Source organism: Salmo trutta, chromosome 29 (assembly GCF_901001165.1).
Source record: "Salmo trutta chromosome 29, fSalTru1.1, whole genome shotgun sequence".
Lineage (NCBI taxonomy): Eukaryota > Metazoa > Chordata > Actinopteri > Salmoniformes > Salmonidae > Salmo > Salmo trutta.
The window spans coordinates 25,240,131-25,266,814 of record NC_042985.1 but is presented as its reverse complement, the minus strand read 5'-3'; the positions used below and the strand labels follow the sequence as shown (position 1 = coordinate 25,266,814).

Here is a 26,684-nt window from a genome sequence, read left to right as displayed (position 1 = left end):
GATAGTAAAAGGTGCAGATTTCTGGGCGCAGAGGAATAGATGATTCAAGGCATAATGTAGGGTATGGTAGGATGTGAGTACAGTGGAGGTAAACCTAGGCATTGAGTGATGACGAGAGAGGTTTTGTCTCTAGAGGCACCATTTAAGCTAGGTGAGGTCACCGCATGTGTGGGGGGTGGAACAAAAGGGCTAGCTAAGGCATACTGAAGAGGGCTGGAGGCTCTACAGTGAAATAAGACAATCACTAACCAAAACAGTAATAAACAAGGCATATTGACATTAGGGAGAGGCATGTGTAGCCGAGTGATCATAGGGTCCAGTGAGTAGCTAGACGAGCTGGAGACACAGCGATTCAGACAGCTAGCGGGCCGGGGCTAGCAGATGGGCATTCGGGGGACGTCGCAACGGAAGAGCCTGTTGAAACCCCCTCAGACGGTTACGTCGGCAGACCAGTAGAGGATGGATCGGCGGGGCTCCGTGTCGGCAGTAAAAGGGTCCAGGCCAATTGGCAAAATAGGTATTGTAGCCCAAGAATTGTCTGATGGATCTCTTCAGCTAGAGGTGTGCCTAGCTCGAGGCTAGCTCCAGGCTAACTGGTGCTTGCTTCGGGACAGAGACGTTAGCCAGGAGTCAAATCAAATTTATTTATATAGCCCTTCGTACATCAGCTGATATCTCAAAGTGCTGTACAGAAACCCAGCCTAAAACCCCAAACAGCAAGCAATGCATGTGAAAGAAGCACGGTGGCTAGGAAAAACTCCCTAGAAAGGCCAAAAACCTAGGAAGAAACCTAGAGAGGAACCAGGCTATGAGGGGTGGCCAGTCCTCTTCTGGCTGTGCCGGGTGGATATTATAACAGAACATGGTCAAGATGTTAAAATGTTCATAAATGACCAGCATGGTCAAATAATAATAATCATAGTAGTTGTCGAGGGTGCAACAAGCACGTCCGGTGAACAGGTCAGGGTTCCATAGCCGCAGGCAGAACAGTTGAAACTGGAGCAGCAGCACGGCCAGGTGGACTGGGGACAGCAAGGAGTCATCATGCCAGGTAGTCCTGAGGCATGGTCCTAGGGCTCAGGTCTGCCGAGAGAAAGAGAGAATTAGAGAGAGCATATTTCAATTCACACAGGACACCGGATAAGACGAGAAATACTCCAGATGTAACAGACTGACCCTAGCCCCCCGACACATAAACTACTGCAGCATAAATACTGGAGGCTGAGACAGGAGGGATCAGGAGTAGCCACTCGGATAGCTAGCTGCGATGATCTGGTGTAAAAGTTCAAAGCTTGCGGTAGGAATCCGGAGATGTGGTAGAGAAAAAGCAGTCCGATATGCTCTGGGTTGATATGCTGTGCAGACTGGCAGAATTGACCGGGCTGAGGCTGGCTGATGTCCGAGTTAACGGTGATGACCGCTAGCAGTGGTTAACTGACTACTAGCTAGTTAGCTGGCTAGCTTCTGATGGGGGTTCCGGTTCTAAAGTGTAAAAAAAATAGCAGATCCGTACCACATTGGATGAGGCAGGTTGCAGGAGAGTATGTTCAGTCCGTAGATGGAAAATTAGATTAAAAAAATATTTACGAAGAAAAAGATATATACATGGGACAAACAGACATCTGACTGTTACGCCATCTTGGAACACATATAAGAATGATGGAGGCCACTGTCTACTTGGGGATCTTCAATGCTGCAGACATTTTTTGGTACCCTTCCCCAGATCTGTGCCTCTACACAATCCTGTCTCTGAGCTCTAAATCAAACCAAATTGTATTTGTTACATGCGCCGAATACAACAAGTGTATACCTTACCATGAAATGCTTACTTACAAGTCCTTATCCAACAACGCAGTTCACGAAATAGCGTTAAGAAAATATTTACGAAAAAAATAAAATAATACTAACACAAGAAAATTACATAACAATAACAAGGCTTTATACAGGGGGTACAGGGTCAATGTGGACAATCTACTGACAATTCCTTTGACATCATGGCTTGGTTTTTGCTCTGACATGGACTGTCAACTGTGGGACCTTATATAGACAGGTGTGTGCCTTTCCAAATCATGTCCAATCAGTTTAATTTACCACAGGTGGACTCCAAGTTGTAGAAACATGTCAAGGATGATCAATGGAAACAGGATGCACCGGAGCTCAATTTCGAGTCTCATAGCAAAGGGTATGAATAATTATGTATTTCAGTTTTTTTTATACACTTGCAAAAATTTCTAAAAACCTGTTTTTCACTTTGTCATTATGGGGTATTGTGTGTAGATTGCTGAGGATTTTTATTTATTTAATCAATTTTAGAATAAGGCTGTAAAGTAACAAAATGTGGAAAAAGCAAAGCAGTCTGAATACTTTCTGAAGGCACGGTACACACACACACACACGGTTTACTCACTTTAAATGGCTTAGATCCTTCGAAATGCGGCCACACAGCTGATAAGAATATGAGAACGAAGTGCCATCACTGTGAACCTGAGAGAGCAAGACAGATAATTTACTTCACACCAATCTAACAAAACGGACAGGTTAAAAATTCCACTAAATTGTCAATATATATCCTATTTCTTGGTTGAAAACTGGTCGCCCTTATATTGGAGGGCCTCCGGGGGGCTATTGCTGCAACTGCCTTCTGTATACAGCTGATTCCCTCCCCAATCCTGGAAACCTCCTGAGTTTCAAACATCCAGGAGGGCAGGCTGTGGTACTTCTGCATATCTTCCTCATCCCAGGTGATACCATTATCCTCGGGGGTCTGCACAGAACTCTTCTTCTTAACCTTCCTACACCTCTTCACAACATCCTCCTCTTCTTCCACCTGATCCTGCTGCTCCGTGACTGGAAGTTGATGTATTGTGGTTGAGCCACTGTGGTGGAGCTTCAGGCCAGAGTGTTGGTGCTTTGTAGATAGACTCACAGTGGAGGAGCCGCCACTGGAGGGGAGTAGGCTGTGGGAGGGGCCTGGTTTTTGGAGGAAGGGAGCGCTCGCCTGACCTTTGGGTGGCCCCATGGGTCAGGGTTGGCACCTGGGTGTTGGTTGGCAGGGGGAACGTTGCAAGGGTGACTGGTTGTGGAGTGGGGTCGAGCAGAGACTGGCTCTTTTGGAGGGGGAGGGGCTCCGAGGTGATGGATTCTGTTAGGGAACCAATGAGAGACAAGTTAGAATATCTGTAGTACGGCGCAAAGACAAATGTGCATGGTGTGATGTGTGTGTATAGAGGTGGATAGATTGAAAAGTTAAAAGGAAAGGAGCACACCGTCAGATGCAGAGGAGGTCCTGAGCAGCTCAGTTGCTGGAGCAAACATGTCCCATGGGAACACCACTGCTCCTCCGGTCACCCCTGACACCACCTCACCATCCATACTCTCCTCTAGAGAGAAAAATATAGATATTTGTACACACACTGGGCTCTATTGTGGTAGCAGCATACTTCAGCTAGCAGTAACTGATAGCAAATACTTAATCTACAGCATGGACCAGTTAACAAACATAACTCACGGAAAAGTGTGGGATCATGGGCAGGATGTCTTCTCTTCAGAGGCACTGGCCTGTCAGTCTGCCTAATGTCAGCAGCAACGATTGGTTGATCTGTCTCTGGTGGGTCTGTCTTCAGATGGAGGGACCAGTCCACTCTGCGTTTCACTGTTTTCTTCTAAATAAAACAACGGTCAGCTCAGAAAGACTGAACAGGTGTAAGTGACTTTCAGGTGTGAGAGAGAGGGTGAGACACCCTTAAGTGTTACCTGAGGGTGCGTGTAATTTCTGACTCAGATCATCTGGGATGTGTAGGTGAGACACAGGGACATTGAATGTATCCTCCCTCTAGGAAAAAACAACGACCTTCTAATAAAGTTGCAGATTTCCTACTGTTTTCTTACATTTAATAGGTTGGTCACACACACACACCTTATATCTGAAACTTTCAATAGCCCATCTGGTGCCAGTGTGTGTGAGGGCGTTGGAGGTGGAGGGCTGTGGGGAGGGGGGGTTTGTGGGTGTCCTCAGGAGTTCCATCACATCCTTCAACAGAGACTGGCGCCAGTCATGCTGCCACTCCTCCAGCAGCTCTGACAGACTGAACTCTAGTAGATAGGAAACACAGTCATATACACATATACACGCAAACATTAAGGATACAAATCATCAATGTAGTGCAGAGTGTATAGAGTTTCGTACAAGACTGGGTGTTCTGAGTATGGACAGAATCCTGTGCAAGCAGGGATCTGGGGATAAAAGAAAACACATGATCAACAAATACAATATATAAAGTAATGTACACATGTATTATATGCAACAACAAAAAAAATGCACAAACAAATGTCTCTACCTTCTTGCCATTTGAGCTGTTGTCTGTGCCCTGTTTTGTGCTGCTACCATGTTGTTGTCATGTGTTGCTGCCATGCTATGTTGTCGTCTTAGGGCTCTCTTTATGTAGTGTTGTGTTGTCTCTCTCGTTGTGATGTGTGTTTTGTCCTATATTTTTATTTAATACATTTGTATTTTTAATCCCAGTCTTTTGGTAGGCCATCATTGTAAATAAGAATTGTTTACCTTTATTTAACTAGGCAAGTCAGTTAAGAACAAATTCTTATTTTCAATGACAGCCTAGGAACAGTGGGTTAACTGCCTGTTCAGGGGCAGAACGACAGATTTGTACCTTGTCAGCTTGGGGATTTGAACTTGCAACCTTTCGGTTACTAGTCCAACGCTCTAACACTAGGCTACCCTGCCACCCCAGGTAGTAACTGACTTGCCTAGTTAAATACAATAGAAAAAAAACGTATAAATACACACACCCCATGTTCACCTCCATCTTGTACAGATCTTTTGTCTGACTGAGTTGAGCGATGTGCTGAAACAAAAGCAAGTTGGAGAGTCACTACATTTAATGTGTGTATCACAGGAGGCTACTGAGGAGAGAACAGCTCATAATAATGGCTGGAACGGAGCAAATGGAATGGCATCAAAGACCTGGAAACCATGCGTTTAATGTATTTGTTAACATTTCACTCAATCCACTCCAGTCATTAGAATGAGCTTGTTCTTCCCAATTAAGGTGCATATGTGTGGGTGTCTGGGTTTGGAGGCCAGGAGGTGCATCTCTTACCAGCAAGGGCTGTTGTCTTTAGCAGCCCCAGCTGATGTGGTGGTCAGCTCACCAACCGATAAGTAAAACTGGCTCCTTGTCTGAGAAGATGAGGACACATTTAGAGTAAAATAAAATATGAATGGTAAAGAATAAAGAACAGGAGCTGTCTCTCCAAGACCAAAGGACTACTAGTACCAGTATCATAGGATCATTCACACGCACCTGTTCAGAGTCCATGTTGAACTGCAGGGTGTATGAATACACACACACTGTGCAATTAATGAGACTGGAGAAGCACTCACGGTCCTCCTGCCTGCCAGAGGATACAGATAGATAGACATGCATCACCATTTGCTGTATGGTTTTTAATTATCTTAATACGTTTTGTCTCGTCTTGTTTCTCCTTATGTTGGCTGTTAGAGTTGTACTGGACTTAACAAGAAATGGTTTATAGGTGGGTTTTAGACATACATGTCATTTAATATGATCTCATAGGACTCTACGCTTGTCCTAAATGTTAGCTCACGCCTGAAGAGTCTCCCAGGCATCCTGGGTCAGTATGGTGGGGATGTGCACCACTCCATCAGAGAGGAACAGCAACGTTATCAAACCCTCAGTCGGCCTGGCTTGGGATTCTGACATCCGGCTGACCCACACCCACCTTGCATGAAGTGTATGTACTAGATGCCTCATTACCCCAACAACATGTGCTTTTATCAGTGTTCTTCTTCTCCTTTGGCTCTGTGCCATAACTCAGGATGACCTGCTCTATCCAGGGCTCCAATTTAGTCCTTCTACCCCGAGTCATGGCCACACACCCTAAAACACTGGAGACAGGCATGTACAGAATAATGTGAGAGTTGATGGCACTAGTCCCTTATACTATGTTCAGTATACTAGCTAGTTACTAGTTATCTGTTATTACACAAACTGGTGTGGTGACTATAATATCCATACACAGTTGTGGATTTATTAGCTAGCTAAACATTGCAGTGAAAAGCCTGTCATGGTACTAACTTTTCCACACATAGCTAGTTTACAAACTAAATTAAGATAAATTAGAACTAGGCCTAGCTAATAGAATAGATCATATCGAGAAAACATCAATACCAACTTTAACGTTACTTAGCTAGATTTGTTGTGAACTGTACGGCGAAGTCTTCCTCCTACTCAAGTGACAGCAAACTTAGCTGCTTACACCTAACGTTAGCTACTGTAGAGCCCCTAGCTCAGTGGTTCATAACCTTTTTTAGTTACTGCACCACCAACTGTATTTTGCTTTGCCCGGAGTACCCCTGAAGTACCCCCTCGTGTGCATTTGACCGGTAGGCCTATGGTCACATGAGTCTACTCAATTACCCCCCCCCCCCCCCGTTGGGAACCACTGCCCTAGGTCGTCATGTCGTTCAGATTTACACTATTACATTTGGGAACAGCTGCAATTATATATTGCAACTCACCTGATAGTAAAACAACGACAACCACTTTTACGCCTGGTTGAATGTAGCGGTTCCACTGAGTGATGTTACTTTATTTACATTCCGTTGGGGAACCTTTCCACAGCAATCCCCTATTATGGGAAACACTGTTCACGCCATTTCGATACCGAAGTGTGTCCTGTCCCACTGCACACGCAGGCATACACGTTATATTCCTTTCCTTGTCCATTCATGACCCCTTATCTAAAATGTCTGTATTAAAGCACTTGTGGGGAACACCTGTATAGTCCCTTCATCTACCCTTAAAAAATAAAGGAGATGAGGGAATTATGCCTATATGAGTAACTTATTGGGAGCAACATCCCCTAGTGTAATTGCTCCCCTCCGTCTGCCCTTGACAATTTGTCCTTGGAGACAGGTGATGGCCAGATATGGTTCTGCTACCACATATTACCTTCATCAATCCAATCATTTCTGTCCGTCAAGGTGTGTCGTCGAGGGCATATGGGAATAGGGCAATGATTCACTCTGGTACTACCATGAAGAAACATTTCTAACTCAGACCTTCTCACCTTCCACCAACTTTTGTCATACATTTCTGATTTAGGCTTAGTTATAGACATTCCAAAGAGATTGGGAGCTAGGAACTAACAGACGGACTGAAGCATGATAAAGACATCATGAATATTCCGTTTAATTATCATAAGTAACTATTTGTCTCAAATCCCTCTATTGTAAACATATTTCACCACAGTTGATGTATTATTACATAATCATACAATACGTGCAATGCAAATGTAAACATGGTCGAGAAAAACGGACACGTTGCTGGGTCAGTCCATTTGTGTCACACAGAGGGGGTCTCAGTTCTTTGGTCCGATGTTCCACCCTCTGCGGTTTTCTGCTGTGATGTGGTCCCTGTACTCAGTCCCATGGACTGTCCCCCGTTTATTTTACTGTGGTCTCCCCTGCCTCTATCACAGTTGTTGGTCCCTTGTTTGACTTGCTCTCTACCACCCCCTTAGTTTTGAACTCTTTTTCTTCTGACACTTTGGTCCCTCCTTCCCTCTTTTTATCCCCATCCTTTTTACACAACTCTCTTTCTTCATTTGATTTGGTCCCTTCTACTCCCTGCCTCATGATCTCATCCACCTTCTGCAGACCCTCCTCCTCCTCTTTTATGGTTTTGCATATGTTGTACGCCAATGATTTATGTTCTTTTTCTTTCTCTGTGGCCCTCCTGACATCTTCTTCCTTGCTACGTTTCTCTTCTGTCTCCTTGTCCCTCTCTACCCTCTCAGCATTCAGGTCATCTGTAGGAGAGGAAAGGGAGGGACAAAATGTTATTTTCAACAGGTTACTTCCAAATTTCAAGAAATATTGTTATTACTATTGAACGCACACACTTACTTGTACCCTTAGTCATGGACAGCAGTCCCATTGCAGGATTAAGGCTAATTCTCTCCTCAGGTGATGGTTGAATAGTATTAGTTGGTGTAGGGCTAGCAGAGTTAGTGGGGGTTGGACTGGAAGAGTTAGTGGGGCTATGAGTGGAAGAGTTAGTGGGGCTATGAGTAGAAGAGTTAGTGGGACTATGAGTAACATAATTACTGGGGATTGAGATAGTGGTGTGTGTAGTAGAGTTAGTAGGTTTAGTGGTGTTGGTGGGATTTGAAGGGTTAGTAGGGGTGTTGGTAGTAGAGTTAGTGGGGTTGGGGCTACTGATGAGGACAGAAGAGTTAGTGGCAGTGGTGATATTAGAATGGCTTGTAGAGATAGTGGTGACGGGGCTAGAGTTAATGGGGGTGGGGGTAGTGGTCAGGCTAGTAGAGTTAGTTGGGATGGGACTAGTAGTGTTAGTAGTGGTGTGAGTAGAAGAGAATGTGGGGGAGGAAATATTGGTGGAGTTAGTTGAGTGAGTGGCAGTGGGGATAGAAGTGACAGTGGGGGAGTGATTAGTAGAGAGAATGGGAATTGGACTGCTAGGGATAGTAGCAGTGTGAGCAGCACAGTTAGTGGAAGTTGAGCTGGTAGAGCATGTAGGGATAGGACTGGTAGAGTTAGTGGGGCCTGAGGTAGAAGTGAAGTTGACAGAGTTAGTTGCGCTGGTATTGTGAGTTCCGGTTTGGGTAGCGTTGGAGTTTATGGAGATATGGGTAGGAGTGGAAGCACCATTCATAGAATTAAGGGTCGAGGTTGTTATAGTAGCAGCAGGAGATGGAGGTGGGGTAACTGAATTAGTAATTAGGGTAGTGGGGGTGGGACACAGAGAGGTAGTGGGACACAGAGAGTTAGTGGGGGTGGGACACAGAGTGGTAGTGGGGGTGGGAGTAGAAGTGTTGTTGCCAGCAGAAGCAATTATGGAGATGGGAGTATTTAGTGTTGGAGTTGTCAAGTCAGTAGAAGTTGCGGCAGCAGTATCAGTAAAGGTAGCGGTAGAAGCATTAGTGGTGGGGGTTGTTGATGTATGGGTATCAGTATTAGTGTTAACAGTTGTTGGGGCAGTAATGCTTGTAATGGTGATTGTGGCTAGATTAGGGATGGACGACGCAGAGGTGGTTGGGGTGGTGGAGTCAGTGGAGGCAGGGGGAGTTGGGGTGGGGGTAATAGTGAGGATAGAGCCAAAGTTCATGTCAGTAGGGGGGGTGGAAGTTGTAATATTCATAGGGCCAGATGTAGTTGTGATGGAGGTAATGGTAGTGGTTGTGGCAGGGTTAGTACTGGGGATGAAGGTGGTGGTGTTGGGGGTGGGGGCTGTAGTATTGATAGGGGTAGGTGCAGACATTGTAGAGGGGATGATGTCATTGGGGGTTGAATTAGAGGAAGTAGCGGTAGTAAAAGCGGCGATGGAAGAGTTAGTGGGATCTGGGACAGGGGCGGGAATGATGGTGTCAGTGAGAATAGAAGAGTTAGTGGGATCTGGGACAGGGGAGGGAAGGATGGTGTCAGTGAGAATAGAAGAGTTAGTGGGATCTGGGACAGGGGAGGGAAGGATGGTGTCAGTGGGAATAGAAGAGTTAGTGGGATCTGGGACAGGGGAGGGAAGGATGGTGTCAGTGAGAATAGAAGAGTTAGTGGGATCTGGGACAGGGGAGGGAATGATGGTGTCAGTGAGAATAGAAGAGTTAGTGGGATCTGGGACAGGAAGGATGGTGTCAGTGAGAATAGAAGAGTTAGTGGGATCTGGGACAGGGGAGGGAATGATGGTGTCAGTGAGAATAGAAGAGTTAGTGGGATCTGGGACAGGAAGGATGGTGTCAGTAGGAATAGAAGAGTTAGTGGGATCTGGGACAGGGGAGGGAAGGATGGTGTCAGTGAGAATAGAAGAGTTAGTGGGATCTGGGACAGGGGAGGGAAGGATGGTGTCAGTGGGAATAGAAGAGTTAGTGGGATCTGGGACAGGAAGGATGGTGTCAGTGGGAATAGAAGAGTTAGTGGGATCTGGGACAGGGGAGGGAAGGATGGTGTCAGTGAGAATAGAAGAGTTAGTGGGATCTGGGACAGGGGAGGGAAGGATGGTGTCAGTGAGAATAGAAGAGTTAGTGGGATCTGGGACAGGGGAGGGAAGGATGGTGTCAGTGGGAATAGACGAGTTAGTGGGATCTGGGACAGGGGAGGGAAGGATGGTGTCAGTGAGAATAGAAGAGTTAGTGGGATCTGGGACAGGGGAGGGAAGGATGGTGTCAGTGAGAATAGAAGAGTTAGTAAGATCTGGGACAGGGGAGGGAATGATGGTGTCAATGGGAATAGAAGAGTTAGTGGGATCTGGGACAGGGGAGGGAAGGATGGTGTCAGTGGGAATAGAAGAGTTAGTGGGATCTGGGACAGTGATGGGAATAGTGGTGTCAGTGGGGATAGGTTTAGAACTGGTAGGGGTATCAGTGATACTAGGGGTGGGGTCTGTGGGGGAACCCGCTTCTCCTTCCTGTATTTGGGCTAGGTCATTCTCAGGGGTGAGATGACCAGAGATAGTGGGAGGTGGGGTTGGGCCTCGCTTAATTATTGGCTTAGGAGGCAGAGCAGGTTTCCCAGCTGACTCATGTGCGGACACACTCTGTCGGACTGCTCGTCTCGTATCTAAAGAGAAAGAAAATGAGCATAAGATACACAAAATTGTATACAATACTGTGTGTGTTTGTGTGTGTGTGTGTGTGTCTTTGTGTTTGTCTGCATGAGTGTATTTGTGCGTGTGTGTGTTACCTGATGAGGTGGACATGGTCCGGGGCTTCATAAATGTGGGTGGGGGCTCAGGTTTATTATCGATGATAGTGCCTGAAACCGAGACAGAAAATGAAGGAAAACATACATCCATCACCACACACAGACTCGCACATATACTCTAGCAAGTGTTATATGAGTAAAAGGACTTACCCTCTGATTCAGCTTTTTTCATCTCTCCCTCCTGACTCTGTAGAATGGAATAAGAATGTTTATGTTTTCCTTAGACACACAACCACATACACACTCAGATAAATGCACATACACACCTGTGTCTCTCCTGGCTGAGCTTTGGACACACCAATACATTGTAGCATGAGCTGGAGGCGCTGCTCAAAGCCATGATGGCTGTCAGACGAGTGTTTCTGAACCTAACCAGAACCAAGGAGAAGCAGTCAGTGCCGATAAGAACCAATCCAAACTAAAGAATGATCAAAATAAAAGCAAAAACAATCCTTTCATAAGCTATGTAGAATTTTTTACCAAATTGCTTTAACCCATCAAATTTTTTTCAAAGGGTCAGTTGAAGACATTTGAATATCTACCTTCCCTTGTGCAGTGTTCTTGGTGTTCCCAGCGTTGGCTGCGGATCCGGAGAGCAGAATGAGAGACTGTGACTTCCCCTCTCTTAGCCCACGACGGGGTAGAGCCTCACCCCTCAGTGGAGTGGGACCATCAGGAGGGGTTTCTGCTTCCACTGGATCTCCTGTCACAATGCTGACATCCACACTCTCCTTCTCTTTCACTTTTTCATTCTCCTTCACTTGAGCTTTTTCAGCTCTGGTGGCCTCCCTAAGAGGCCGAATTAGGTCGGCGATGGAGGTCTTCTTGGCCTTCCCCTCTTGGCTTCCCTCTGATTTCACAGCCCTCCGCTTTTTAAGGGTGAAGAACTCGCCCAGCTTCCTCCGTAGGGTTCTGGAAGGGGCGGGGCAAGGGGCGGCGCTAGCAGGCGCTACTTCCACTTCCTGTTCAGTAATGGGAGGTTCCTCAGACTCATTCAGTGTTTTCCTGGAGGAAGAGTCAGAGTAGCACAGGACCAGCATGTGTGTGTTTGTCAATCATAGGGCCCAAGTTTTTCCTGGCCATGTGGCCTGACCTGGACAAGCTAGGGCCTGCATGCAGGTAATGTGCTCAGGAAAATGTTGTATATTATATTTCTTGAATGTACTTATTGTAGGTTGTTATGAATATGAGCATCTCATAAATTACTCAAATTTAAAGAGGTTTATTGTGAGCTGGTTAAGATGTGTTGGGGATGAGATAGTGAAGAGTCAGATTATATAAAATGAGTTTGGTCAGATACTCACACGGTGTCAACAGGAAGGACTCGCTTAGTAAAGAACTCCTCAACTCCCTCATCAACTCGCCCCATGTGATCAGGGACTCCATTTTCATTGTCAACCACCGATTCCTGTGTCACACCCATGCACACACGCACAGAGAAAGAGACAAGTGTTACGACATCTGTGATTATTAGGTGTTTGTGTGTGAGAATGTGTGTGAGTGCAGTTAGACTACCAGAGAAATAGAAAGCAAAAGGGTTTCCAATTGTTGGAAAGAGTGCTATGTTGGATATCAGGTTACTGAGAGCAGTTTCCTTCATATAGCACATAGTAATTATTTCATATAATTGTCACCTCATGGGCTCAGACTTCCCTGACACACAGAATATACACATCAACACCTCATACATATATCCCCTAGATCTACATTATCACACTACCATTGGTATGTACAATTACCAATGACTGACTCAGAAAACCAGTAAGACCCTATGATGTCATCTCCTGTGGCACTAAGGCTGCCCATGTGATTAGGTTTGGTTTACTTCATCCAACAAAACCAGCATTACGTGTTAACTCCGATCGTGACTGATACAGTAGCAATGGCAGGCATACAATGGATAAGGTGATGATGGCTAAGGTAGAGAAAATTCACACACACCTACCAAGAAAAAGCCCACCAGTTTCAGACGAAGCATTATATAGCCCTAGAAATTAGCCACATACAATCACAATCCTATACACAAATGCAATCCCCCCAAACACACACTATTGGTGTTGAATACGCAAGCAGCTGGTTGCTGTTGCGATCCAAGTACCTTGAATCAAGCAGGCACCAGGCATCTTCCCTCCATCCCTCTCTCTCCCCACTGTACCCTATCACATCTCCCCTCACCATTATGCCTCTACACAGCACCCCTTTTTCCCATCCCTCTGTACCTGTGGTCTGCTGGGGCGGAGGTGTTGGTTTTGTCGGTGTGGTCTAGGTCTGCTGCGGGTGTAGTGCCTCAGCGCCGGCCCGCCCAATGGAAGCTCCATAAGGGGAGACACAGCACTCCGTTGTCGTGGTGCGCCGTTGCCGTGGCACCGTTGCTAAGAGCACCAGCAGCAGTATTCACTGCCTCCACCAAGGTAGGAGGGGCCAAGCTGAGCTAGACTGACAGATTTGACAACAAGGGGCCTCGCCTTTCTACCCCCCCTTCCTCCGAAAGCGTGAGAAAGACCGAAAGAATGAGAAGACAGAGAGAATGGAGTAATTATAGCTTGTGTTAGAGGGAGAGCGGTGCAGGTGCACAAGGCAGTCTAGCATATATTAATTTATAATATAAATGAAGGTTCTTCATGGAACTGATCAAAATGCAGAAGGGAACAATATGTGCTAAAATTACAAATGAATAATTGATTTTACATGGATGGGTTATAGAAAATGCAGGGGATGATTGGTGATCTAGGCAATGGGTTTCTGGTGTGTAAATCTCCAAGAAGTGATTAAAATATCAAGCAAGGGAAAACCAGGGAGGGGACTAAAATTGTGTTTTAATGAAGCACTCAATATCAGAGGGTAAATCCTCTGAAAGAAATTCAACAGGAACAACCAAAATAGTCTAGTTCACCTACTACTCCAAACAGGTTTCTAAAAAGAGACTTGTGGGCATAAGCCTTCTGTCAGGTGTCAAACCATGTAGCAGATAAATAGGGCAGATTATACTCTAGTGTAAACATGATCAAACATCCTATAGTGTGTATATTTCAGTACTACATGCCAACATAAATTAGCCTAATAAAGGCTGAAACTGAAGCAAATTGACTCATGACACCCCAGTAGGTTGATCTTTTTTTATTTGTATTATTATTGGCTGTACAGTCAAACATTCTCCCACCCCTCCAATCATATCTTGCCATTCAAGCACCCTAGCATTTAATTTCGATGGTACAAAAGACAAAAGCATCAAACCAAAAAACAAATCAATTCTAAAAGCTTTAACAAGAGCAAGGTATTGTGTTTCATTTTAAAACAGCATCACATTTTGTAAAAGCAGAATATTTCAGGTCATCCTACCCCCCCTAACCGCCAATTCCATGGGTGAAAGCACATAATTGTTTTTAGACAGACAACAGAGCACAAGAAAAAGGGCCAACATGAAGAGATCAAATGTGGGCCAAAATATGCAACAGAGAAGGCATTGAGGGCCTCTAGAACATAATTGACAGCAGAATGAGGACATGATTTATGACATAATACATCATCATGATCTTAACCACCCTCTCCTTACATCTTTTTCAGTGACAACAGTCTGCATAATGTTATCTAGATTCTGTATACAAACATAATTCATCATGAGGGTGTCAGGGGTTTCGCAGCAGGATGTAGATAGAGATCGCAAGAGAGGAAAATAAGCTCTTAAAAAAATAGAATGGGCTAAAGGTATCTTTAGACATGTCCCAGGCATTATCATCAACATCAGAGAAAGATCTTCGGTTATAACTGGGGTGTGCATGTGTGGTATACGTGTACGGTGTATGTTTGAGAGTGGGTACAATGGGGTGTATGCGAGTGTACAGATAGGGGACAATTTGTATTGTTAGATGTAGACAGAGACGTCGTCTTCATCACCGGTCCATCATACTGAGAATCATTTCAGGAGTGAGGTCACCGTTGGGCGGAGCCTCTGTGACAGACAGTGCCACTTCTTGCACCACCTCCTCCCCCTGGAATGACTCTTCTAGCTGATTGGCAGGCTCTCCTTCAGCATGCTCCACCTCTACTGCTGGCTCCTCATCCTCGACAGCTTCTTCCTCTTGGCTCGCCTTCTCGGCTTTCATCTCTTTCTTCACGATGATGTCATCCACCTCGCCTGTGGTCTCATCCTCCACCCGGATAATTGCCTCCGCTGAGGGAAGAAGAAAACCACTTTTACACATCTGTCCAGCTGTTTTGGGACTTTTGAGTCCCTTGGGGTACTGATCAGTGATCTGCATCTGATTAAATATGTGAAGGCCAAAGTATTCACTTGATGCCATGTCTGCATGAAAAGTGATTCCTTCAAGAAATTAAGTAGGCAGGGTGGCATTTCTTTATTATTCCAACAGGGTACCAGAGTGTGACTCACTTGGGGCAGGTTTGGCCTTGGGAGGTCTTCCACGTTTCCTCTTGGCTGGCGGGCCAACAGGGGCAGGGACAGGGACAACCGGTGGTGCCTGCTCCACCTCAATCTCAGCTAGCAGCTCCTCCTCCTCCTCCTCCTCCTCTTCCTCAATATCATCCAGCTCAGGCTCTGTGGAAGAGAGGAACAAGAAAGACCTGATTTTAGCGATGTACTCTTAAGATGCACACTAAACAATATTACATGATATTGTTGCATTGTATGTATAAGAACAATAAAGTGAACTGTGACTTGGTTGTACCGGTGTCATCATCGTCGTCATCTCGTCTGGAGCGCATCTTCCTCTTCCTGCCGCGGCGGCCTTTCTTTGGCGGGGTTCCGTTCTCATCGCCGGTGTTCTCTCCGTTACAGTTCTCTGCGTGACGCAGCATGGTGTTCTGTGGAGCAAAGAGTCATATACAATGCCTTCAGAAAACAGTGAGATAGTCAATGGGCTGGACGATTCTCATCACTCATCTTGAAAAAAATGAGTACTAAAAACATGCAAATAAACCATTAACATAATGAAACTATCTAATGATTTATTGAAATAGCATGGGCGACCTAGAAAAACAAATTTGTACAATTTAAGGCCATGTGGCAAATGCAGGTACTAGGGATGGGGTGTGAGCATGTGGGTCTGGGCAGATGAGATGTAGTTGTTGTTCGTATGTGTATGTTTAACTGGTTTAAAAATAATACATGTTAAATGGAAGAGATCAAAAAATGTAAACAGGTATTCATGCCCGTTGACTTATTCCACTTTGTTGTGTTACAGCCCTAAATTCAAAATGGATTAAATAGATTATCTCTCACTCATTTAAACACAATACTCCAAACTCCACATTTGAAGATAAATACAGAAATCTCATTTACATAAGTATTCACAACCCTTTGCTATGACACTCCCAATTGAGCTCATGTACATCCAAATTCCTTTGATCATACTTGAGATGTCACTACAACGTGATTGGAGTCCACCTATGACTGATTAAATTGTTTGGGCATGATTTAGAAAGAAACACCTGTCTATATATGGTCCCACAGTTAACAGTGCATGTCAGAGCAGAAACTATACCATGAACTCCAAGGAACAATCAGAATTGTGATGAGACATCTGGGGAAGGGTATAAAACAATTTCTAGAGTGTTCAAAGTTTCAAAGAGCACAGTGGTCTCCATCATCGGGAAATTGTAAAAATACGGAACTACCCAAACTCTGCCTAGAGCTGGCCATCCGACCAAACTGAGCAACCATGCAAGAAGGACCTTGATCAGGGAGGTGACCAAGAACCCAATGACAGAACTACAGAGTTCTATGGCTGAGATGGGAGAGCCTGCCAGAAGGACAACAGTATATACAGCACTTCCCCAATCTGGACTTTATGGGAGTGGGCAGACGGAAGCCATTACTGAGAAAAAAGGCACCAGCACGCCTGGAGTTCGAAAAAAGGCACGTGAAAGACCATAAGTCGAAAGATTGTGGTCTGATAAACAATGTCACTCTTTGGCCTGAATGCAAAGCACTATGTTTGGAGAAAACCAGGCACAGCTCATCACCCGTTCAACACCATCCCTACCGTGAAGCATGGATGTGGCAGCATCATGCTATGGGGATGTTTTTCAGTGGTAGGGACTGGGAGACCGGTAAGGATAGAGGGAACAATGAATGGAGGCAAATACAGGCAAATCATTGATGAGAACCTGCTTCAGAGTGCAAAATGACCTCAGAGACTGGGGTGAAGATTTACGTTCCAACCGAAAAATGACCAAGCATACAGCCAAAGGAACGCTGGAATGGCTTCAGAACAAGAATGTGAGAATCCTTGAGTGGCCCAGTGAAAGCCCAGACACGAATCCCATTGAAAACCGGTGGAAAGACTTGAAGATTGCTGTTCACCGCGCTCCCCATCTAACATAAAGAGTGACTGCCTTTAAAAAGCAACGATTCCCTTTGAAAAACGACATGTGGCGCTGATGAGTCAGAAACTAGTGTCAAAATGATTACAAGTGTAAACATGATAATTTGGGACAAAGTCAGTCGTCTAAAACATTCATGCATCACAACAGGTAAATTAACATTGTTCATTTGCCCACTAACATGGGATGAACATCTGCTGTGATTGCGCTCAATCCAATAGCATAGACAGTGTGACAGACCTGCTCAACAGCCCCGAATGTTCACATAAAACACCTTGCAAAAAAAATGTTTGCTTGAGAAATACTGCAAACACCTTAGTTAGAAACAAAATTGTGTAACTAAAACATCCTTGGCAAAAAGGTAAAAATTATTTGCAGATTTATTGAGTTATGTTAGATTTATTCAGTGACTCATGGCGACAATCATTAACCAAATGCAGAATCGGTCAGGAAAGACTGAAATCTCGTTTTTAATAAGCAACAGAAAAAACACCTGCCAATTGCCGTGTTCAGTGGCTCTTTAACAGAGCTTGAGAAAATCTGGAAGAAATGGGAGAACATTCCAAATCCAGAAGGTGATACCCAAGACGACTCAAAGCTGCAATTGCTGCAAAAGGTGCTTCTACAAAGTATTGACTCAGAGGTGTAAATACTTATGGAAATTAGATATTTCTGTATTTAATTTACAATCTATTTGGAACAATTTCTAAAAACATGTTTTCACTTTGTGATTATTGGTATTGTGTGTAGATGGGTGAGAGGAAAAAATATTTTGAATTCAGGCTGTAAAACTAAATGTGGAAGAAGTCAAGGGGTATGAATACTTTCTGAAGGCACTAAGACCACAACACACTGTGGAGCAACTAGGTTTCAATCCTCCCCAACCTGGTGGGAGGGTGCGTTTTTTTTGAGTGTCCTGTATCCTGCTCGGGAGGATATGCCTTTGTATGTGAATGAGTCCTTTAGCCTGCAGTGTGGATGTGTGTTGTCCCCTTACCCTGCGAGTAAAGGTCTTGCCACACTTGCTGCAGACGAAGGCAGTGGGGATGAAGTTGGGGTCATGGTAACGTTTGAAATGCATGTCCAGCAGCTGCTTCTGCCGGAAAGTTTTCTCACATTGGCTGCAGGCGTACGGCTTCTCCCCCGTGTGTGTGCGTCTGTGCATGATCATGTGACGCTCCTAGGAGTCAGAGGTTAAACATAGGACAGTCAGTGAACACACCGAGGTCTAGAACAGTCTCCGGCTGATTCCAAACATATCCATGGGAGGCATCTAAATTGTCTAAAGTGTCCGCTTCTCATCTCTGAGATTGATGATGGCAAATATCTGGTGGACATCCACAATTTCAAATCAGTGAAAATTGTGAGGAAACAAGTAGAGAAGGTCTCTTTCACGTACCTGTCTGCAGCAATAGTCACACTGGTCGCACTTGAAGCGCTTCTCGTTCTTGTGGGATTTCTGGTGCTGGATGAGTGCGTAACGCTCGTGGAACATAGCGTCACAGTAACGACACTTCCTGCCCATCTCCATGAATGAATGCTGCTTCCGCAAGTGGACACCTGAGAGTGAAAAAGGAAGGAAAGGACAATCCAAATGTAAGGAACACTGACTGATCCACTCAAGGTTACACGACCGTATTTCAGCAGAGGAGATATGACTGTGCACAAGCAAGTCGCTTACCCAGGTCGCTCTTGCGGGCGATGACTGTGTCACAGTGGGGGCAGTGGAATTTGGCCACATTCTCTGTGTGCTTCTGCAGGATGTGCATCTTCATGGTGCCGCTCTGCGTGAAACGAGCATGGCAGATGTAGCACTCATACGGCTTCTCACCTGCCAGAGAGAGGGACGCTTTATTAGGTTGTATGTGAGGCAGATACATGTGTGTGTGTGATATATATATATATATAACTTAGCAAAAAAAGAAATGTCCTCTCACTGTCAACTGTGTTTATTTTCAGCAAACTTAACATGTGGAAATATTTGTAGCCCCCACTCTCCGATCCAACAGGTCCCAGACGTGCTCAATGGGATTGAGATCCGGGCTCTTCGCTGGCCATGGCAGAACACTGACATTCCTGTCTTGCAGGAAATCACACACAGAACGAGCAGTATGGCTGGTGGCATTGTCATGCTGGAGGCTCATGTCAGGATGAGCCTGCAGGAAGGGTACGACATGAGGGAGGATGTCTTCCCTGTAAAGCACAGCATTGAGATTGCCTGCAATGACAACAAGCTTAGTCCGATGATGCTGTGACACACCGCCCCAGACCATGATGGACCCTCGACCTCCAAATCGATCCCGCTCCAGAGTACAGGCCTCGGTGTAAGGCTCATTCCTTCGACGATAGCTAATCCAAGTTTAGCTAACACAACGTGCCATTGGAACACAGGAGTGATGGTTGCTGATAATGGGTCTCCGACGCCTATGTAGATATTATATAAAAAATCTGCCGTTTCCAGCTACAATAGTCACTTACAACAATGCCTACATTGTATTTCTGATCAATGTGATGTTATTTTAAAAATGGGGGGAAAAAATTGCTTCTTTCAAAAACAAGGACATTTTTTAGTGACCCCAAACTTTTGAACGGTAGTGTGTGTGAAAATAAATAAATTAAATATATACACACACAAAAGTATGTGGTCACCCCTTCAAATTAGCGGATTGGGCTATTTAAGCCACACCCGTTGCTGACAGGTGTATAAAATTGAGCACACAGCCATGCAATCTCCATAGACAAACAAGCAGTAGAATGGCCTTACTGAAGAGCTCAGTAACTTTCAATGTGGCACCGTCATTTTATTTATATAACTACGCAAGTCAGTTAACAACAAATTCTTATTTACAGCGACGGCCTACCCAGGCTAAACCCGAATGACACTAGGCCAATTGTGCGCCGCCCTGTGGGACTCCCAATCACGGCCGGGTGGGATGCAGCCTGGATTCGAACCAGGGACTGATGTGACGCCTCCTGCACTGCGGTGCAGTGCCTTAGAGCGCTGCGCCACTTGGAAGCCTCCTTTCCAACAAGTGAGTTTGTCAAATTTCTGCCCTGCTAGAGCTGGCCCGGGCAACTATAAGTACTGTTATTGTGCATTTGAAACGCCTAGGAGCAACAACGGCTCAGCCGCGAAGTAGTAGGCTACACAAGCTCACAGAATGGAACCGCCTAGTGCTGAAGCGCATAAAAGTCATCTGTCCTCAGTTGCAACACTTACTACCGAGTTCCAAACTGCCTCCGGAAGCAACGTCAGCACAATAACTGTTCGTCAGGGGAGCTTCATGAAATGGGTTTCCATGGCCGATCAACAGCACACAAGCCTAAGATCACCATGCACAATTCCAAGTGTCGGCAGGAGTGGTGTAAAGCTTGCTGCCATTTGACTCTGGAGCAGTGGAAATGCGTTTTTTGGAGTGACGAATCACACTTTACCATCTGGCAGTCTGTCGGACGAATACGGGTTTGGCGGATGCCAGGAAAACACTACCTGCCCCAATGCATAGTGCCAATTGTAAAGTTTGGTGGAGGAGGAATAATAGTTTGGGACTGGTTTCCATAGTTAGGGCTAGGGCCCTTAGTTCCAGTGAAGGGAAATCTTAACGCTACAGCATACAATGACAGTCTAGAGTCTAGACTGTCATTGTATGCTGTAGCGTTAAGATTTCCCTTCATTGAAACTAAGGGCCCTCTAGACGATTCTGTGCTTCCAACTTTGTGGCAACAGTTTGGGGAAGGTATTTTCCTGTTTCAGCATGACAATGCCCCAACATCAGTGCCCAACCTCACTATTGCGCTTGTGGAAAGCCTTCCCAGAAGAGTGGAGACTTATAGCAGCAAAGGAGAGACCAACTCCATATTAATGGCCACGATTTTGGAATGACATGTTCGACGAGCAGGTGTCCATATACTTTTGGTCAAGTAGTGTAGCATCGATCAACAGAACTAAAATCAGGAATACTTGGGTGTAAGGCTGAGAGATTGGGGTATGTGTTACCTGAGTGTGTCCTCATGTGTCTCTTCAGTTTGTAGGTGTCTCGGCTGGCGTAGCTGCACAGACTGCACTGGAAGGGCCTCTCGCCTGTATGGGAGCGGATGTGTCTCTTCAGCTTACTCACCTGGGGCAAAGAGAGAGAAACATTTAAACAACATTCCAGAAACATTTCAGTTATATATATTGCAAATTAGTTCACAGCTACATAACATGTAAAAATAGATCAGAGGTGCGTACTTACCTCAACACTAGCGTAGTCACACATGGAGCACTTGAAGGGTTTCTCGAATGTGTGTTTGTAGCGACGATGACGCACCAGCTCTCCACTGGTCACAAATGCCATGTCACAATCTTGGCATTTATGAGGACGAGTGCCTGAAACGGAGAGGGCAATAGTTAACATAAGTAAAACTCACCCTATCCATTCAATAAGGATAAATACAGTTGAAGTCAGAAGTTTACATACACCTTAGCAAAATACATTTAAACTCAGTTTAACAATTCCTGACAATTAATCCTAGTAATAATTCCCTGTCTTAGGTCAGTTAGGATCACCACTTTATTTTATGAATGTGAAATGTCTAAACAATAGTAGAGAGAATGATTTATTTAAGTTTGTATTTCTTTCATCACATTCCCAGTGGGTCAGAAGATTAAATACACGCAATGCTACCAAATTCTAATTGACTTTAAATTTTTTAACTTGGGTCAAACGTTTCAGGTAGCCTTCCACAAGCTTCCTACATAAGTTGGGTGAATGTTGGCCCATTCCTGCTGACAGAGCTGGTGTAACCGAGTCAGGTTTGTAGGCCTCCTTGCTCGCACACGCTTTTTCAGTTCTGCCCACAAATTTTCTATAGGATTGAGGTCAGGGCTTTGTGATGGCCACTCCAATACCTTGACTTTGTTGTCCTTAAGCTATTTTACCACAACTTTGGAAGTATGCTTGAGGTCATTGTCCATTTGGAAGACCCATTTGTGACCAAGCTTTAACTTCCTGACTGATGTCTTGAGATGTTGCTTCAATATATCCACATAATTGTCCTTCCTCATGAAGCCATCAATTTTGTGAAGTGCCCCAGTCCTTCCTGCAGCAAACCACCCCCACAACATGATGCTGCAACCCCTGTGCATCACGGTTGGGATGGTGTTCTTCGGCTTGCAAGCCCCCCCCCTTTTCCTCCAAACATAACGATGGTCATTATGGCCAAACAGTTCTATTTTTGTTTCATCAGACCAGAGGACATTTCTCCAAAAAGTACAATCTTTGTCCCCATGTGCAGTTGCAAACCGTAGTCTGGCTTTTTTATGGCGATTTTGGAGCAGTGGCTTCTTCCTTGCTGAGCGGCCTTTCAGGTTATGTCGATATAGGACTTGTTTTACTGTGGATATAGATACTTCTGTACCTGTTTCCTCCAGCATCTTCACAAGGTCCTTTGCTGTTGTTCTGGGATTGATTTGCACTTTTTGCACCAAAGTACGTTCATCTCTAGGAGACAGAACGCGTCTCCTTCCTGAGCAGTATGACGGCTGCGTGGTCCCATGGTGTTTATACTTGCGTACTATTGTTTATACAGATGAATGTGGTACCTTCAGGCGTTTGGAAATTGCTCTCAAGGATAAACCAGACTTGTGGAGGTTTATAATTTTTTTCTGAGGTCTTGGCTGATTTCTTTTGTTTTTCCCATGATGTCAAGCAAAGAGGGACTGCGTTTGAAGTTAGGCCTTGAAATACATCCACAGGTACACCCCCAATTGACTCAAATGATGTCAACTAGCCTATCAGCTTCTAAAGCCATGATATCATTTTCTGGAATTTTCCAAGCTGTTTAAAGGCACAGTCAACTTAGTGTATGTTAACTTCTGAACCACTGGAATTGTGATACAGTGAATTATAAGTGAAATAATCTGTCTGTAAACAATTGTTGGAAAAATGACTTGTGTCATGCACAAAGTAGATGTCCTAACCAACTTGCCAAAACAACAGTTTGTTAACAAGAAATTTGTGGAGTGGTTGAAGAACGAGTTTTAATGACTCCAACCTAAGTGTATGTAAACTTCCGACTTCAACTATACATATGTATATATATTTTTTTTAAACAGACTGTGATTGAACATGTGAGTCTGTAGATACCCGTGTGTGTGTTGAGGTGGTTCCTCAGTAGTGTGACCGTTCTGAAGGCCCTCCCACACAGATGGCATTTGTGTGGCCTCTCATCTGTGTGGCTCTTCATGTGGCGGTCCAGGTTAGAGCGCCGGGGGCAGGTGTAGCTACACAGCTCACACTGGAACGTCTTCTTCACACCTGAGAGAGACAAAAGAGGTTATTTAACACATTAAAAGGTAGACTCAGCAAAACGGTAGACTCACAGATATTGAGATGAGCGAAATGCATGACATTGAGCTCACTGTGACACACAGTATCTGCACAGGGTCGATTCACGCTGTTAAGAGCGTGGTAGCCACGGGACCAAAACAGCACAGAAGTTGAGCCTCACGCCTCAACGCTCATAGTTTTTGTGGAAATTGACCTACTATGCGTTCTACTTGCTGCATCTACGTCATCGCCGAGTCTCCCTTTAACACACACAGATCTCCTCCTCACCCCCAAAAGAGAGGGGTTGCCATACACCCACCTAGACACAAAACTTGACCTTTCACACAACTCTGACCTTTCTTTTTTATCTTGGTCGGTTTGGGCGGCTTCATGTTGCCCACAACCTTCTCAGCATTGACCTCAGAGAGCATCCCCTCCTGCTGCTCCTCCTCAAAGTCATACACAGACACGTCCATGTCACGCTCCCCCTCCCCGTAACGCAGGCGGCTCTTCTTGCCCTTCTTCCCCTTGCGGATGCCAGCAGTTGGTTGGTAATCTGGGTCTTTTGACCATGTCTGGTCCTCTACTTGGGGCTCAGCTTCCTCCTCCTCCTCCTCCTCCTCCCTGTGGATCACCTGGAGCTCATCCTGGGCTGCCTGCAGTTCTTCCTGCTCAACTGTCTCCACCTCTCCATTCGCCCCCACCTTCACCACCTTCACCAGACAAAAACAATTTGCCAGGAAGGGGTTAGAGTTGTATTATAGTCAGTGCATCTCACCAGAGCCTTCAGGCCAAAGTGTGTATAGAAACATTAAGCAGGATATTAAAATGCTTGTTTAAAGTGTGTTTGTAGTTGAGTAGCGTCCGACCTGGAAGCCCTCGGGCAGAGGGAGGGTGTGGCAGATCACTGGCTCTGCCTCAGTATTGCCTGCTGAGGCGTCAACGAAGCTGGCCTGGAGCTCTTCCACGGTGGCTGTAGTGACAGGAACCTGCACCAGCTGCAGCTGTCCAAGCCCCAGTGCTGCACTCGTCTGCTCCATGTTCACCACCTAAAGTCAAGACACAGTCGGGGTCAGTCAGTTCTCTGAATAATTTATGCCTACAAGTTTGGCTTACAAGGGATATCTTCCAAACCTCTCTCAACTCACACTAACCTGCAGGGTGATGATCTGTCCCTCGTCTCCCCCGGTGACCGTCACTGTGCCACCCCCTTCAAGGACCTCAGTCTTCATCTGTAGCAGGGCAGGGTCAAGGGTCGAGTCCAGGGTGTCCATCACCATCATTTCAACATTCCCCGTCACCTCTTGGGGTGCCACACCCCCCTCCATCAGGGCAGCATCTGCAGTCTGGAGCAGCTCTGCTCCCTCCCCACTGTCCTGGAGACCCTCGACCTGAGTGGTCTCAATGGAAACGACTTCACCCTCCATAGAAACGACCTGATAATACCAGAATAATTTTTAAATAAATAAATAACTTTGAAGCATGATACACTATATATATATACATACAAAAGTATGTGGACACCCCTTCAAATGAGTGGATTCGGCTATTTCAGCCACACACTTTGCTGACAAGTGTATAAAATCGAGCGCACCGCCATGCACTCTCCATAGACAAACATTGTCAGTAGACAATTCTATGCTTCCAACTTTTCAAGTTTGGGGAAGACCCTTTCCTGTTTCAGCGATACAGAAATGGTTTGTCGCGATCGTTGTGATAGAACTTGACTGGCCTGCACATTGTCCTGACCTCAACCCCATCAAACACCTTTGGGATAAATTGGAAAGCACTGCAAGCCAGGCCCAATTGCCGAACACCAGCTGATTATTTGATCTTTAATCCTACTTCTCTGTCTACCAACCATTTGACAAAGTCCCAATAAAAAAAGAACACTCCCAAAATAAGCAGATCATTTTTTAATATATAAGAAACTCACTGATAAAAGGAACCTACCCTATTCACCCTCATGTGTCTTGCCCGGTATTGCGGATGTTTTTGTAACATTACCATGCAGGTTATAGAGGGAGCTCGAGCTCTCATGACAAGTTTTAAATCGAAAGGCGGCTGTAGGCGGACCAGGCTGGCGCCGATTATAGAAAACCAATACCTAATCTAGCTTCTGAAGAAGAAATCTACTCTCCGTGCTTGCGGATTTTTTTGGCCTACATATTAAGAGATGACTCTACATTCCCCCCTTCCGTGTTTACTCTCGGGAACCTTTGTGAAACGTTACCTAGTTACCGAGCCAACTTAACTAGAGCCCCATTTTGAGAGGCCGTAAAATAGCTTGAATCCATAGAAAGTATTACACAATTAGTGCTGATATCAGAACCAACGGATTGTTGTAGAACATCGACTAAAATAACTACCCAGATCAGGTACTATGTCGTAATTCTGAAATACTACACAGATTTATTGATTACATTTTTTTTCTCCAAAGTGTAGCACCATGAGTGATTGGAAACATTAAAGATGTTACATTGATAAAATGTATAGATCGACATCGATCCAAAGTTTAAACTCAATGTTAAGCTTTCGTTCTAGAACCCGGAGACGCAGGTTCTCTTCTCAAAAGAGGAAACAAAGGGCACGAGAAGATGGACGCCTGGCCTAAACAAGCCACTAAACATTAAGCCATTTATAAAGCCATCTGCGCCTTAATACGAACCAATAGCAGTCCAAATACACTAATACGTTTAACAGAAGCTCTAACTTCTGGGTTATAAATGTTTTTAGTAAATTTCGATAACGATAGAGGGAGACAAACACCCCCCCGCCAGTCGCCTGGACCGCGAGCCCCACCGTGACACCTAGAGGCCGACGACAGCTCCTACAAAAATGCCCCCCTTCATCGGAGAAAGTGCCGTTTTACCTGCTCCTCGGTCTTCCTTTTTCTGGTAAATTTGCTTGAGCGCTCAGTGCTTGTTCGGTCTTCCTCTGGCAACGGCAGGGAAGATTGCCCTTGCGTCCCAGCGCTATTAATCCTCTAACGCTTTGACAGAGTTATCTCTACACAAAATGGTGGCCTGGAGCGGGCGAGTGTGCATGCGCAGACAGAGGCCCGACGGGAGAAGTGGGAGGGGGGTAGCGCAGCAGTTGTGTGGCAGTGACGTCTGAGCGCCAGTTTTGAATTGCAGGGTTCGTGGGCGTGGTTCTGGATGAACAGTTGTTTCCACATGACAAAAAAGTTGTATTTTTTCTATACTTAGTTTGCGTTACCTTAATAGGGATATATTTCACTATGAAAAGCTAAATATTTCAAGACTACCATG

General features: G+C 45.2%; 2 protein-coding genes and 1 long non-coding RNA gene across 7 annotated transcripts; all 3 read right to left on the bottom strand.

The window, feature by feature from the left end:
• Positions 1-1,043: 1,043 nt before the first annotated feature.
• Positions 1,044-6,355, bottom strand: LOC115167212 (uncharacterized). Its single transcript, XR_003870458.1, has 11 exons — positions 5,796-6,355; positions 5,322-5,412; positions 5,118-5,197; positions 4,807-4,862; positions 4,187-4,233; positions 3,917-4,092; positions 3,754-3,832; positions 3,509-3,662; positions 3,267-3,380; positions 2,408-3,142; positions 1,044-1,083 (listed from the first exon to the last, which is right to left on the bottom strand). It is a non-coding gene; the product is annotated as an uncharacterized LOC115167212 (long non-coding RNA).
• Positions 6,356-7,208: 853 nt separating this feature from the next.
• On the bottom strand, positions 7,209-13,118 carry LOC115167211 (mucin-2-like). Of its 3 annotated transcripts, none has more exons than XM_029721392.1 (9): positions 12,979-13,118; positions 12,064-12,167; positions 11,302-11,764; positions 11,026-11,127; positions 10,910-10,946; positions 10,739-10,810; positions 10,142-10,615; positions 7,949-9,877; positions 7,209-7,851 (listed from the first exon to the last, which is right to left on the bottom strand). In XM_029721392.1, exons 1-9 carry the CDS (start codon positions 13,075-13,077, stop codon positions 7,487-7,489), a joined length of 3,645 nt encoding a protein of 1,214 aa, XP_029577252.1. In that variant the 5' UTR covers positions 13,078-13,118; the 3' UTR covers positions 7,209-7,486. The 3 variants fall into 3 exon arrangements, with proteins under 3 accessions (XP_029577252.1, XP_029577253.1, XP_029577254.1); XM_029721393.1 differs by having other exon boundaries at positions 7,949-9,931; positions 10,304-10,615; XM_029721394.1 differs by having other exon boundaries at positions 7,949-9,931; positions 10,358-10,615.
• Positions 13,119-13,861: 743 nt separating this feature from the next.
• On the bottom strand, positions 13,862-26,486 carry LOC115167210 (transcriptional repressor CTCF). 3 transcript variants are annotated; one of them, XM_029721391.1, is made up of 13 exons: positions 26,285-26,486; positions 24,561-24,848; positions 24,282-24,461; positions 23,768-24,125; positions 23,230-23,400; positions 21,337-21,470; positions 21,099-21,219; positions 18,783-18,932; positions 18,501-18,661; positions 18,099-18,281; positions 15,445-15,580; positions 15,150-15,314; positions 13,862-14,930 (listed from the first exon to the last, which is right to left on the bottom strand). In XM_029721391.1, the coding sequence occupies exons 2-13, from the start codon at positions 24,837-24,839 to the stop codon at positions 14,650-14,652; spliced, it is 2,319 nt and encodes a 772-aa protein (XP_029577251.1). In that variant the 5' UTR covers positions 24,840-24,848; positions 26,285-26,486; the 3' UTR covers positions 13,862-14,649. The 3 variants fall into 3 exon arrangements, with proteins under 3 accessions (XP_029577251.1, XP_029577248.1, XP_029577250.1); XM_029721388.1 differs by lacking the exon at positions 26,285-26,486 and adding an exon at positions 25,366-25,582; XM_029721390.1 differs by lacking the exon at positions 26,285-26,486 and adding an exon at positions 25,366-25,578 and having other exon boundaries at positions 24,567-24,848.
• Between the last annotated feature and the right edge of the window lie 198 nt (positions 26,487-26,684).

What these genes read in the sequence shown, in the direction of transcription:
- LOC115167210 (XM_029721388.1), bottom strand. Translation starts at nt 25,452, where the DNA reads ATGAGAGCTCGAGCTCCCTCTATAACCTGCATGGTAATGTTACAAAAA. An exon ending in TCATCACCCTGCAGGTTAGT is followed by an intron (nt 24,462 to 24,560) that starts GTGAGTTGAGAG and finishes TCTTGACTTTAG; the next exon opens with GTGGTGAACATGGAGCAGAC. An exon ending in CGCCCGCAAGAGCGACCTGG is followed by an intron (nt 18,662 to 18,782) that starts GTAAGCGACTTG and finishes TTTCACTCTCAG; the next exon opens with GTGTCCACTTGCGGAAGCAG.
- LOC115167211 (XM_029721392.1), bottom strand. Translation starts at nt 13,077, where the DNA reads ATGGAGCTTCCATTGGGCGGGCCGGCGCTGAGGCACTACACCCGCAGC. An exon ending in GTCCTTCCTGTTGACACCGT is followed by an intron (nt 11,765 to 12,063) that starts GTGAGTATCTGA and finishes CTCTTCCTCCAG; the next exon opens with GAAAACACTGAATGAGTCTG. An exon ending in AGAACACTGCACAAGGGAAG is followed by an intron (nt 11,128 to 11,301) that starts GTAGATATTCAA and finishes GGTTCTGGTTAG; the next exon opens with GTTCAGAAACACTCGTCTGA.